We start from the raw sequence: 14,907 nt of genomic DNA, 5'->3' as shown, positions 1-14,907 counted from the left end.
CTATATTATTTCATTAAAAAATGAACCATTAAGTTGTATAATTCAGCAAAGCATTATTAATAAGCCAAATCAACATTGTTCTCTTGTTTCTACAATAACATATGAGCAACTGTTGCCAGAACACTTCTTTTATTTATAGTATCTGTAGATCATTTCTCATGTAGACAATCTTAAAGCCATAACAGAATATTTTTAAAGAAAAAGCCCAAATGAATATGCTAATGATATTATGGTTACTCCAAGAAGAAATAATGGGGAACTGTGCTAACAACTCACTAAATCTTCTACTGTAATTGTTCTCAACTTTAACCAAGTTCCAAAATCACAGGTGGGCCATATTGAAAGGAATATAAATTTGCAATAAATAAATGTGCAGGTACTACTTAAATTTCTCCTGAAAGTTCTTCCCCTCTGTTTCCATGGCATTGAACAAGCACAATTTTGAATTAAACTGTTGGGTAACACAGTGTTTAAGTAATCTCAGCTCTTTAGTATATCTGCAACACAGAATTATCAGACTATGTTCTGACATAATTGGAAAGTCGTTCCATTTCTGCAAGTCTTAGGTAAATTGTGTTTTACTGTTGTCATTTTTTTAATGTTTTTTATTTTTCTCCACCTTAAAAACACATACATACATAACAACACATATACATTCAATGAGCAGCCATATGTTTGTAGAATTTCTTACATAAAAATAATAAAATGTCCTAAATCACATTTCAAATTTCAAAATACCATATTTTAGAGTATAAGATGCACCTCCCCCCCCCAAAAGAGGGTAAAAGGTTAGGTGTGTCTTATACACCTAATGTAGTTCCACCCATCCACCCCCACTCTTTAGTCTCTGCCTGCTAGCAATTTACCTCCCTGCAGCAAACAGCAGCAGAGCCTGCTTAGAGCAAGCCACTGCCTCCTGACATTCAGTTGATTGATTGAAGTTTCTGGCAAGCCCCCCTGCTAAAATGAAAATGAAACCAAAGCTGCAGGGAGGCAAATTGCTGCAGGGAGAGTAAAGGCTGAAACTGGCAGTTTGTTTTTTGCTGCAAGGAGGCAAGTCAATAACTATAAATGCCTATAGAATATTCAAATAGACTTATTTTTTAAAGACTGCTTTATTGTTGTTCTAGACAACTTAACAAAATAAGAAGCTTTTTAAAATAATGCTTGTTCTGAAGAGGCCCAGTGCTTGTGTATCTTCTTTTAAATAGCAGAGAATACTTCCAGAAAGCCACATCAGTTTTAGATATCTATAAAAGTATAATCTGAAATGTCCTGTTTTAATATTAAGTATTAGTATAATGATAAGGGAAGCTGAGTTAAACCTTGACTTAGTCATGTTTTTAGTACATCTATTTAAATAATTAGGAGAAGTTAGTGTGATTACATTTAAGAAAACTTTCTGAGATTAATGTACTGCCATAATGTACGTTTCTCCAATTGTTTGCTATTTCTATGGGTCAGGCTACATACACAGAAATACAGGAAACAGTGTATATTGTCTGCACTGTTTGCTGTTTGGCAAATTTCTGGGCGGCAGAGGCCTTTTTTCCTTGTTTTTCTGCCCCAAAACTAAGATGCGACTTATACTCCAGTGCATCTTATACTCCAAAAAATATAGTATTCAGTCTGACTAAAAAAGAACAAAGACATAACTTCTATAGCTAATTTTAATTTAATAAACGACAGACTAAGCAATTTTCTCACTTTTCAATTAACAGTCATATTCTTAAATCTTAATTTCTATTCCCAATCTATTCTAGTTTAATTTTTAGTACAGTGATCCCTCAAGTATCGCGAGGGTTACGTTCCAAGACCCCTCGCGATACTCGATTTTTCGCAATGTAGTGGTGCGGAAGTAAAAACACCATCTGCGCATGCGCGCCCTTTTTCCATGGCCGCGCATGCGCAGATGTTTTTACTTCCGCACCTGGGAAGACCCAGGGAATGTTCCTTCTGCCGCCCAGCAGTTGAGGAGCCGCCTGCCTGCCCGCCTGCCCGCCGCTTTTCCGCCCGCCGCTTTTCCGCCCGCCGCTTGTCCGCCGCTTGTCCGCCCGCCGCTTGTCCGCCCGCCGCTTGTCTGCCCACCGCTTTTCCGCCCACCGCTTTTCCGCCCGCCGCTTGTCCGGCCGCCACTTTTCCGGCCACCGCTTGTCCGCCACTTGTCCGCCCACCGCTTGTCCGCCGCTTTTCCGCCCACCACTTTTCCACCCGCCCCTTGTCCGCCGCTTGTCCGGCTGCCGCTTTTCCGCCCGCCGCTTGTCCACCGCTTGTCCGGCCGCCGCTTGTCCGCCGCTCGGTGCACGATCGGGGTTTCCCCTTTGCGTGGGCAGCAGGGAATTCTGGGAGTTGAAGACCCAGGGAAGGTTCCTTCGGCCGCCCAGCAGCTGATCTGCTCGGCAGCGCAGTAGCAGCGAGGAGCCGAAGATGGGGTTTCCCCGTTGCCCACGCAAAGGGGAAACCCCATCTTCGGCTCCTCGCTGCTACTGCGCTGCCGAGCAGATCAGCTGCTGGGCGGCCGAAGGAACCTTCCCTGGGTGCCGCCCACCGCTCGAGAGCAAGAGGGGGAGAGATAGAGAAAGAGAGAGAAGGAAAGAAAGAGATGAGAGAGGGAGGAAGAGAGTGTGAGAGAGGAAGAAGCAAGAGAGAGAAAGAGAGAGAGAAAGAAAGATGAGAAAGGAAGGGAGTGACGTCATCGGGTGGAAAAATCGCGATATAGCGTTTCGCAAAGATCGAGATCGCGAAACTCGAGGGATCACTGTATATGTTACATGATTATCTAATGCTGTCTCCTTTTCCCTTTTTGTCATCCGGGTTATCTCAATCATAGAGTTAGGTAGGTAGGTAGAGATAGGTAGAGTTACCACTGTACATATAAAAAAGAGCAACAACAATGTTCTGGCATTTGTCCAATCTATGGTATTTATAAGAAACCCACTGTTACAAGCATGATGGTTCTATTTATCTTTGATGGTGGTAAAGAATTTGTATAATCCTTCAGTACAAAAGCAGTTTGCAATAATGCACATAAACATCCAAAGTTGCAGCATTCTCTTGCATAAAGTTAAGCTTTTATTTACTTATGTCACAAACGGACTCAGGTTAGGTAGAAAAAACAGGTATCCAAAAGGAAGTTATGACAGGTGTAAAAGAAGGAGTTTTCAAAACTGTCAGAAAAAAAAGTTGCGGTAAAGGTTTATGAGTAAATAAATTGTCTACAAGGAGACCACAATGTTTCTTTTAAAAAAAGAATGAATGTAGCCAAACTAGATAAATGGCTTATTTCCTATCAATCAATGTAACAAAGCAATCTCTTGTTCTACCCATGGCCTAATTCTATTTGTATCAATTGCATCCCTTTACTATCAGAAGCCTCAATAAAGAAATATATCATTATTATTTAGCAAGTCAAGCATGGCAAATTAAATGTAATCCAAGGACCTAGTTGCATATTACTACAATAAGGTTCATATATCTAATTTAAGGGAAATCTTGAAACTCCTGCAATGAGAATACAGTGAACCCTCGAGTTTCGCGTCCTCAAGGATCGCGAAAGGGCTATTTCGCTAGTTTTCAACCCGGAAGTAAACTCCACCATCTGCGCATGCGTGCCCTTCCACGCATGCGTAGATGGTGGAGTTTCCCCGCCGGGCAGAGGCTTCCCTGGGTCTTCCCCCTCTTGCCCCGGTAAGACCCCAGCGGCGGTGGGCTGGAGCGCGAGCTTGGGGCACCCTAGCTCCGCTTCCCAGCTGGGAAGCGGAGCCGGCAACAGCGTGGGCGGGCGGGCGGCGCGCGCGAGCTTGGGGCAGCCTAGCTCCGCTTCCCAGCTGGGAAGCGGAGCCGGCAACAGCGTGGGCGGGCGGGCGGCGCGCGCGAGCTTGGGGCAGCCTAGCTCCGCTTCCCAGCTGGGAAGCGGAGCCGGCAACAGCGTGGGCGGGCCGGCGGCGCGCGCGAGCTTGGGGCAGCCTAGCTCCGCTTCCCAGCTGGGAAGCGGAGCCGGCAACAGCGTGGGCGGGCCGGCGGCGCGCGCGAGCTTGGGGCAGCCTAGCTCCGCTTCCCAGCTGGGAAGCGGAGCCGGCAACAGCGTGGGCGGGCGGGCGGCGCGCGCGAGCTTGGGGCAGCCTAGCTCCGCTTCCCAGCTGGGAAGCGGAGCCGGCAACAGCGTGGGCGGGCCGGCGGCGCGCGCGAGCTTGGGGCAGCCTAGCTCCGCTTCCCAGCTGGGAAGCGGAGCCGGCAACAGCGTGGGCGGGCCGGCGGCGCGCGAGAGCTTGGGGAAGCCTAGCTCCGCTTCCCAGCTGGGAAGCGGAGCTAGGGTTTCCCCAAGCGCGCGCGCACCCCAGGCGCGAGCAACGGGGTGGGCGGGCGAAGGGCGGGCGGCAGTGGAAGTAAAAACACCATCTGCGCACGCGCAGATGGTGTTTTTACTTCCGCACCGCTACTTCGCGAAAAATCGATCATCGCTTGGGGTCCTGGAACGGAACCCTCGCGATGATCGAGGGTTCAAGGGTTCACTGTATACCAATTTTGTTGCCATATTCAGGGTAGGCTTTGCACTTCAGCTCAGGGGCTTCTTGCAACAATGCACCAAGAAGCCTCTTTGTGCCATGCTGTGGTCCAGGCTGGAACTGGGCCTCATCCTGGGGTGCAATTCATGAGCTTCTTGAAGCTCCACAGCCATGATACACCAGAAAGCTTAAAATGGCAGTGCTTTTTAAATTTTATTAATCAAATTTATAGAACACAGAACATCAGAGATGGAAGGAACTTTGGAAATCTTCCAGTCCAACTCCCTGCTCAGGCAGGAGACCTTATAGTAGTGACGGTGAACCTTTTTTTCCTTGGGTGCCGAAAAAGTGTTTGTGCGCGCTATCACACATGTGTGAATGTCCACACCCATAATTCAATGCCTGGGGAGGGTGAAAACAGCTTACCCCGCCCCCTGGAGGCCCTCTGGAGACCAAAAATGGCCTGTTTCCAAACTTGTGGTGGGCCCAGTAGGCTTGTGTTTAGCCCTCCCCAGGCTCCAAAAGCTTCCCTGGAGCAGGGGGAGTTAAAAACAGCCTCCTCCAACCCCCTGGAGGCTCTCTGAAAGCCAAAAACCCCCCTCACAGAGCCTCTGTGCAAGCCAGAAATCAGCTGGCCAGCACACACATGCATGTTGGAGCTGATCTAGGGCTTGGGTGCCAGCAGATATGGCTCCAAGTGCCACCTGTGGCACCCGTGCCATAAGTTCGCCATCACTGCCTTTTACCATTTGTCTGAAATGTCTAAAAATTGCCTAAAAATATTGTAGCCATCTCACCGTTGTTGGTCAGTGTACAACAATCAGATAAAATTATATTCCTTCTCCAGCCTCCCTGAGCTCACAAATAAATACAACTGCATGCACACACACACACACACACTACACCCTCTTTCTTTGGCCTCCCTGAGCTCATACCTCCCCCAATTTGTACACAGCCTATGCCACGTCTCCTCCCTGTGGCTCCCCCATGTCCTTACCTGGTATCCTCTCTGCCTCTGCTTAACGACTCATACATCTGGAGTTGCAATGGTAACTGACACTGCCATGATTGCCCTCACTAAGCAAGTCATATGACATCACATTTTACGGCCTCATTGCTTAGTGATGGAAACCCTAGTCCCAAATGTGGTTGTAATTTGAGGACTACCTGTAGTACAAAATACATCAGCTAATTCATATTAGTCAGTGATTGAATTCACTTTGAACTAAGCCATGGCTTAAGGAATAAATCACACTTGTATAATTCACAAGGCCATAGTTTGTTGATTAAATGGATTCACATGTTGCTATATTGCAAAATTATTCTAACTTTGCAAATTATGTACATGCTGTGACATACATGGTTTGCAAGCTACAATGACAGAGTTTAAATAATACACTAATTACAAACCTCTGGGAGTTGTATATACATGTTTGTATAGCTTAATATACTCAGCATTATATTATGCATGGTTATATCTAGCAGGCTCCGGCAATTAATTGAGTCTATTGTGAATATCTCATCCTATTCATGGTGGCTCCCACATGGATGTCCAGATTAAATGTGTGTTCTGATGCAAACCCTGCCCTACTTGCATCACAATACTGTACACAAATAGTTGGATTTACATTGCGACATACAACCCATATTTTATCATTTTGATGAATTAAGGTGGATGCCTCTGGATTCCCCTTTCCAAACGGCCATCTCATAGACATTTCCAAATGTCTTCAGGCTTTCACTACTTTTCACCAAACCAGTCTAGTCTCTCTCCCAATGTAATCTCTGCAACAAACCCTGCAATAAACCCAAACCCCAAAGCCCCAAAATTCAAGAGGTAGTAAGTAACTAATTCAGATATTTTTAGCTGTAACCAAGTTCTGCCTTCCCTGTTCTTCCCCTATTTGACTTGGCATTATTTTTATATCTAAGAGATTTGATGTTATTATTGTACATAAAAGAATTTGTCATCAAAACTTCTTCCACATAGTTGCACAGCTTTAGGGTAGGCACAAACTTTGTTAACTTCTCTAATATTAGACCCTAGGAAGGAAAATCCAAACTGCAATGCTTTCTATTTTTTTTTCCTCCAAAGCCTGGATAGCAGGCAGAAGTCTTTGATAAGAAGGTTAAGAAGTCATCATTTGGACAAAGTACGGCATGTCAGTGAGTTCAATTGCTTGGGAGCAGCCTATTGTAAAAATCCTTAAATAGGAATCTGGCAGGCTCCAGACTCTGAAATTATTACTCGGGACTTTGTTATTAGTGGAAGATTCACAATATGACTCAGCAAGGTTAGTTACTTTATTGCAGTATTGGGGGGGGAAAGGCTATATACAGTACTGTACAACAGATTATGTCTACTGCAGTGGCCAGCAATCAGAGTTATATATAGTTCTACAATCCAGGGTTTCAGTTTTAGGCTTCTTCTTCCCATCTTTCTAAGTCAACAGATATTTTGCATCTCGCTTCATGTTCCTAGAATGTGTTGTTGTAAGAGTTGACTTGAGTTTAGGAATTGTTCTCACAAAATTCTTCTCTATCAGGACCCATGGGAAGAGAGGTCCACCAGAAGAAAAAATATTTTTTCCCCTCCACTCCATTATTTTCTGGTTTCTCTCCACACAAAAGCTATAATCATACAAGGTTCAGTGAAATTTATTACAGGTATAGCTTACATATTCTTAATTGCTACTGTGTACTAATGAACTTATCAAGCCAAAAAGTAATAATTGTAACTGTAATACATGCTTTATATAATGAACAGGATCAAACAAATTGGAATTTAATTAATTCAGTATCTGGTGGGAATAAGACATGAAAAGAAGAAGGTAAGATACTCATTTATTTATTTATTTTTGTAATTTGCTCATTAGGTGCAACATCACATGATTTAAGTTTGCAATCTCTTGTTGGTTTCACCATATTTGACTTTGCTTGTCAAAAGCCAGCTGCAAATGGTGATCACATGACCATGGGATACTGCAAGTGTCATAATTATGGGATGATTGCCAAGTATCCAAATCAGAATCACATAATCATGGAGATGCAGCTTTGGCTGCAATTTTGAGAACCAACCATAAGTCTCCTTGTTCAGCAGCATTACTTCAAATGTCACTAAATGAATCATTATTAAGTAAGGACTTGTTTTTTTAAAAAAAATACCGCACAACACATGATTTCACATTTGAAAAATTAAACCTTTAATCGGGTTAGACAGAAAAACACTGAGAGTCAGTTTAAATGGATATTAAAATTTTATTAGCTGGGAAGTTCAAAATAGATTTGGGAATCATATATTGTACTTCCCATAAATTAAAATCAGCAGCCAAATGGAAGACATTTTAAATTACTAAGTCCTAGAGGGAAAGGGTTAATTTTTTTAAAAGTTTGCTTATTTGTATGCATGTGATTGACACTCCTAAGTAGAAGAAACCACATATAAAGAAGTTTATTGAGATCATTCCAACCTTCTTCCATTTCAGTTTAAAATTATCGTTAAAATTGTTTTTATTTTGGATGTTACACAGTTTACAATCCCAAAGATATTATCAATTATTACAAATCAGACACTTAACTCTTAAACAACTTTTATCATAACCAGAACTAGACTAGCAAGTGAATGGATTTCTCTTCAATTTATGAAGAGTTCCTCAGTCAATTTCTGTTTCTAATCCAAATTGAACATGAAAGCCATACTCCCATCCACAAGTACTAATGAACTAACAGGCAAGCAAGCTTCTGAATAGCTATGTATGGGGTTATGCTATGAACAAATGCAGAAGTGGAGTAGTTACTATGAAAAATTTAACTAAAGATAAATTCTTGTCTATTGTAGTGTATTATATTCCATATGGGATAGAGGATATAGGGCTGTGGTGAACCTATGGCATGCGTGCGAGAGGTGGCACACAGAACATTCTCTGTGCACACAAGTGTCATTGCCAGATGCTCTTCTGGATTCCATCGTGCACATGTGCACCAGCCAGATGCTCTCTTCCGGGTTCCGGCACATGCATGCACAAAGACCAGCTGCACATGCCAGTACCCAGAAGAAAGCACGTGTGCATGCACGCTGGACCAGCTGTCTAGCATGCATGCATTCGATGGAACCCGGAAGAGAAGCTGGCCACTGCGCATATGCACACTGAGTTCTGGTGCTCCGACATGTACACATGCGTGGACTCGTTCCAGTTTTGGGACTTGGTGCCAAAAAAGGCTAGCTGTCACTGATATAGGAGAAAGAACAATAGGAAGTATTGGTAGCCATTCATCTTCCAAATTGGTACTTCAACCTGATCCACTTGGGAACTACACATAAGAAGAGCTGCCAAAACTGTTCTATCCCATTTAGTATTTGCCAGTAAGTATTCAGAATTTCTTCAAGCCTCCAGAGCAGTGTTTCCCAACCTTGGCAACTTGAAGCTATTTGGACTTCAATTCCCAGAATTCCCCAGCCAGCAAATGCTGGCTGGGGAATTCTGGGAGTTGAAGTCCAGATAGCTTCAAGTTGCCAAGGTTGGGAAACACTGCTCCAGAGAATGCATACTCTAGTTATGTTGCCCTTTACAATTTAGCTGCACTACACATAGGTAAACATTCTCCAGCAGGCTATCAACATTTAAATATTTTTAATATCAAGAACTTGACATTTATCTTAAACCAAGATATACTGAAATGCAGAAATAAGAGCAGTTCCATGAATGAAGCAGCAAGTAAACTCCGGTAATTACAGAGTATAACTAACGGCACCCTATCAGTGAACATTTGGCTCTTTAAATATTGCTGGAACTACTACTAACAGAACTTCAACCAGCACAGCAAGTGATGAGCAACACTAAGACCTGTTGTTAAGATGCAGGTTCTCTGTCCTTGCTATAAGTAATCCAACATTCTGATTAACTGACAATGTGGAATCTATTTGTTACATTTATATTTTATCAGTGGCTAGGTAGTAAAATATACATTTAAAAACCACAGGTGTTTTAAGCACAGTACGTCTTGGAAAAGAGGATGCCATAGTTGGATGCAAATACTAAGGGAACACAATTTGTTCTCTTCCTTTTATTACACTGTCAATAGTTAAAGGTTGGCACCCAATGCAGGAGTTCAGAAGCAGACAAGCACGTCCAAAGTCACAAACCTTGATTGCAGCCTGCCAGTACACGCTAGCCCTCAAACAAGCTGATCGATTAAATCTACTAAGTCTTAGTTTGCCAATAGAAACTAGCAGGTGTGGCCAATCTTAAAGCAACAGCCACTTTCCACCAGCTTTAGCAAGGCAGGCCTTGTTCCCAAAACACAGTGTTTATCTCCATCTCTAAACACCACCCCTTCCAAATGACAGTTAATGGCATTTCCAGTCACTCAAGGACAAAACAATTGAAGCAGCAGGAATTGGAGCCGGTTTACTTTCCTATCACATGTTATCAGCAAGGGCATGCTTGTAGCACTACTCAGCTTTCTACCCTATGGGGGGGGGGGGAGAGACAAATATGATCCATGTATGAACATGTAAGAAATTCCAGGATCTTTAATGATAACTAATTCTCTCAAAGAACTGAGGAGGGAGTGTGTGTGAAGAAATCAATTACCTAGGCTGTGACTCTCTCTATATTTATTGGGGATTGGGGAGGTAAGCTCCCTTGAACAATTACATCAGGGTTTACAATAAAAGTTAAGCTGTGAACAGTTTGGGTGGGGGAGGGAAATTAACAGAGCCTTGAACAATTCCCATAAATTAATGGGCCTGGGGCCTAATATTCTAGGCCCCCCTCCAGCCTAATATTAATGGGCTTGGGCCTAATTATTCCCTGCCCCCCCTCCTGCCAGAGAGGTCAATCAAGCTCAGGCGTTCCAATACAGCTGCAATCATTTAATCGAATTGCAGGCAACTTCCTTTCCCTGCATGCTGCAAGCAGCTTTTAAGGTTGTCTGGCATTACATAATATTGCTTGGAAAGACACAATAGTAGCTGAACCCTTAAAAATCATATAACTAACCCTACGCAATCGGGGGTTTTACCTAGCCGCGATAATTCCACCACTACCCCCACCCCCACTGCGAGGTCTGCTATTTCTTATTTTCTTCCCTCAGCTATTTTTTTTTGGGGGGGGGGGGTTGCAATAGTCAATCTTAAGAGGTCCAAACCCCCACCGGTTCGTCCTCCGCTCCTAAGAAGGGCAAGCCGGCTTGACCTCCTTACACTCAAAACTAACTAGCAGGCGGGGGGGGGGATTTTTTTTTTTGGGGGGGGGGGTATTTATTTATTTATTTATTTGCCACCCGGCCGCGAATCTGGTTCTCCAGGAAAAAAGGAGCTTGGTTGCTGCGTTTTGTCATCACTCGGCGTTTAGGCAGCCTAAAAATAGACTGGCACGAAGCACCAGCTTCTTTGGCAACCTTGCAACTCGCAGTAGTTTCCTCTCCTAAAGATGTTAATCGCAGGCCCAATAAAGTTCCCCGATTATTATTATTATTTAAAAAGCAGGAAAAATTGCTAGGCTGAGCACCGTTTATCCCCCTTTTTTTCTTTTTTTGGGTTACCTGTTCCCCGAAGTCGATGGCGATATTGGTGATGCCCAAAGGGACCAAGAAGCGAATGAGAGGCCAATAGTTGGTGAGCGCCGGAAATTTCACCATAGTCCCAGCTAGGCAGCGACCCCAAACACATCTGCCGGAGCGGGGAAGCTACCAGGTGGGAAAGCTGGAGAGCGACGAAGGGCGGAAGGAGCGGAGGCTTCTTTTAAAAACGAGGCTGCCGGCTTCCCCCAGCAAGGCGGCGAGGCATCAACGATCAAGCAGCGGCTCCACTCGCGTCCGCCTCCTTTTCTGGTCTGGTGCGCTGAGCGGTTGCGTTGCTCCCTTTAGCAAGAAATCCCAAACACCAAGTCCATCCCTGTCGCCACCGCCGCTCCTGCCCTCCTCCCACACAATAATCTGCCGCTGGTGGAAAAAAAAGGAGGAGGAGGGACGCCGGCGGCACCATTACCTCCGCCGCCAGCAATATCGCCGGGCGTTTTTTCCATTATCAGAAGCCCAAGGAGGGGAAAGAAGCGCGGGGGGGGGGGAACCACACCACCTCGACCCCACCCACTGGAGGGAGCTCGGAGCGCCCCGCCTCAGCCCGAGGTGGGCGAGCCGGCCTCCGGAAAGTGATGGGAGCCGGAGGTGGGTGGCAGCGGGAAAGAATAACCGCACATCCCCGGCTTGTGGAGATCACACAGGATCTGCGCCGCTCTTCCCTCCGCCGCCTCTTCTTTCCGGGGCTGTGAGGGCAAGTAAGAGGCGGGAGAACGCGGCCGCCTTGGCCGCTAGCGAAGGAGAGAAAGCCGGCTAATGGAAGGGGGGGGGGGGGGAAGGCCGCGCTGCGCCGCTCCTCTTTCTTTAAAAAAAAAATCGCCTCCTTTTGCCAGCCGCTTTCCCTTGGCGCGTTAAGCACGTGGCCTGCTTTACCCGGGTTCGTGTCTGAGAGAGGTTATTCTTTTTTCCCCTCCCTCCCCTTCCTTCGCGTCTTCCCCCGAGAAAGCAGAGTCGGTGGAAGGGAAAAGAGAAACGCTCCGTCGCTGCTGTTGCTCCTCCTAACGCCGCGGCCTGGGCACAGCACCAGTCGAGCTGCAGGCTGGCCGCCTGCCGGCAGCAGTAGCCGAGGGGCTTAGGCCGAAAACTCTCTCAAGGGCGTGAGAGGAACGCGCTGCGCTGGATCCACCCCAGCACGCAGCGTTTGTGCGAGACCGCGCTTTTGAGGCGATTCTTTTTGGATTTGTGGACTCCCCAACTGACCTTAAAACTGTACGAAGGCCACCTCCCCAGATTAAAACATTATTTATTCTTAATATTAAAAGAGGCAGGATAGAATACCACCCACCCACCCCAAGGAGAAATTGAGAAAACATGCTCAGAATGAGAAGGGGTAGAGTGCAGTACTGCAGGCCACTAAAGCTGACTGCTAGCGGTTCAAATCTCATCACCTGCTCAAGGTTGACTCAGCCTTCCATCCTTCCAAGGTGGGAAAATGAGGACCCGGATTGTGAGGGCAATAGGCTGGCTCTGTTAAAAAGTGCTATTGCCCTGAGTCTAAGGAGAAGGGCGGCATTAAAAAAAACCTGAATAAATAAATAAAGGCAGAAATCAACCTCCTGTCTTAATAGCCTCCAGTGTTTCTCAATCTTTCCAATGCCACAAACCTCTTAATACAGTTCCTCATGTTGTGGTGACCCCTAACCAGTGAAGGGCTGCCCATCCCGGAAGCTGGTGCATCGGGCAGGTGGGTACGCTTCGTTGCAAGATTCGGCTTGTGTGCAGGAAGCCAAATCTTGCGTGATGATGCTCACCTGCATGAGATTTTGGCAATTTTCACCAATTTCCTTGCTGCTGCACATGTGCAGAAGCAAAATAAGGTGAAGATTGCAAAAATCCCACGCGGGTGAGCATCCTTGCACGAGATTTGGCTTCTTCCTGTGCAGAAGCCAAATCTTGCATGGGACGCGTGCCCTCCAGTCATGCGCAGCTGCGCATGCATCCTCGATTTTATTGCCACTGTATAGAGTAGCCTGTACCACCAACAGCCCATCATTGCCCATAACCAAAAGTCTAGCATCAGTTTCTTCCAACAGTGCTTTAAGCTGATTAGCAGGAAGGTCAGAGGGACACCCCCATTGTAAACACCTGATTGGTCAGATTGTAAAAATATATTTTAAAAAGCAAGGAGAAATAAAGGGAAATAATTCTTCACCCAGAGGGACATTGGTTTATGGAATTCACTTCCAGAAGAGGTCGTAACAGCTGTCAACCTTGATAGCTTCAAGGCAGGATTAGACATATTCATGGATGCCAAGTGTATCAATGGTTATCGAAACAGATATCCATGTGCCGCCTCTATGTTATTTGAGGCAGGCAGGATTCCCTTGGGTACCATTTGGTGGGGGTCAAGGGAAAGGGAAGGTTTTGCCTTTCTGCTCAAGATCCCCATGGACAATTGGTGGGCCACTGTGACACAGAATGCTGGACTCAATGGGCTCTGGCCTGATTCTGCATGGCTCATCTTATGTTCCAAGGTGCCAGAATAGACGCTTTAGTTCCTAACACTCTGGGAAATTTGTCTTTTTCCATGGTCTTAGGTGACTCCTGTGAAACGGTCATTTGACCCCAAAGGGGTCCTGACCCCCCAAGTTGAGAACCACTGCTCCACCAGAAGCCTGAAGTCTCCTGTAGAACTGGATATTTTATGACCATTAAGAAAGACTGGACCAATCTATTCATTAAAAAAAATACCTTCAGCTCCAGCTGATGGGATTAAGAAGGACAGGAGATAATTTTAGGACATAATAGGATTAACCCATCACCATTGGAGACAGTGCACAACCACCTAGGAGCATCCCAAAATCCTATAAAAATCCATGTACTTATCAAACCAATTTGTCAGCTGTCCCAGTACTGCATGCTGTTGTTAATTCTGCTCATCAATGAATTTTCTTAAGTAGCCTCTGTTTTATTTCTGGCTTAGAATTGAATCGGATTTTTCTTCCTACAGCACATCTACCTTTTTCAGAACCATTCTATATATCTTTGCCTTTCCCATTTGGCAGCTTGCCAAATTGCTGTACCCCTTATCCACAGCCAGTGGAGTCACAGGGCTGAGGAAATGGTGAGAGGGAGCAGAAAGCTGGTTTTAGAAGTGAAAAGCGGTTTAAACTCACCAAATCTCAGCAGAAAGATTGCTGTGTAATAGGTTGTTCAAACGATGCTGTTAAGATACATGTTATAAAAGTTTTGCACTATGAAATAAAAAAAAGCTGTAAAAGTACTGGAATAGTTCTGTAGTAAAAAAAATGCAACTTCAGGAAATTTGAATTAAATTTGACATAAATTATGGTGGTTTTTTAAAAAATTTAAAGAACAACATGAAGTGGGAATGAAAGTTTTAGAGTAAATTGATTCATATTGCCAGATACTGGAAGATGTGGGCAGATGAAAAAGTCCCTCTTAGTGAACATTTTTCTTTTTTATAAACTAGACTTTACAAACAAAGAGTATATTTTGGTACCATTTTACCTGAAATATCTTTCTCCCCAACCTGGATTTTTGAGAAAGTGGCAGGACTGCATATGAGCATAGATGCAACATTATTCCAACCAAGAATATAGTAAGGAGTGTCTAAGAACCAAATCTAGAACATAGTGCTGTAGTTTATAATGCCAATACCTTGAACTAAGTTACATTGAATTCAGTGGGACCTTTTCCCAGATAAGTGTATACCAGATTGTAGTTGAGGAATAGAACCTATACATACATAGACAATAGACTGGAATTTACTTGGACTTAGTCCAAGTAAGAAAGCTCCAGGATAAAGAGTAAATGTACAGGCTTATTTGATAAATCAAGCAGTTGACAGATTGTAAAA

At 44.7% G+C, this 14,907-nt stretch overlaps 1 protein-coding gene across 1 annotated transcript in view; it reads right to left on the bottom strand.

Moving 5' to 3' along the window:
* Positions 1 to 11,903, bottom strand: part of ANKH (ANKH inorganic pyrophosphate transport regulator) — a 123,925-nt gene extending 112,022 nt beyond the window's left edge. Inside the window, exon 1 of the mRNA XM_070747093.1 lies at positions 11,052 to 11,903. Within this exon, the coding sequence (XP_070603194.1) occupies positions 11,052 to 11,147 (96 nt within the window). The 5' untranslated portion in view covers positions 11,148 to 11,903. The remainder of the gene's footprint in view (positions 1 to 11,051) is intronic.
* Between the last annotated feature and the right edge of the window lie 3,004 nt (positions 11,904 to 14,907).

Source organism: Erythrolamprus reginae, chromosome 3, assembly GCF_031021105.1.
Source record: "Erythrolamprus reginae isolate rEryReg1 chromosome 3, rEryReg1.hap1, whole genome shotgun sequence".
Classification (NCBI taxonomy): Eukaryota; Metazoa; Chordata; class Lepidosauria; order Squamata; family Dipsadidae; genus Erythrolamprus; species Erythrolamprus reginae.
This window is presented reverse-complemented; position numbering and strand designations above follow the sequence as displayed.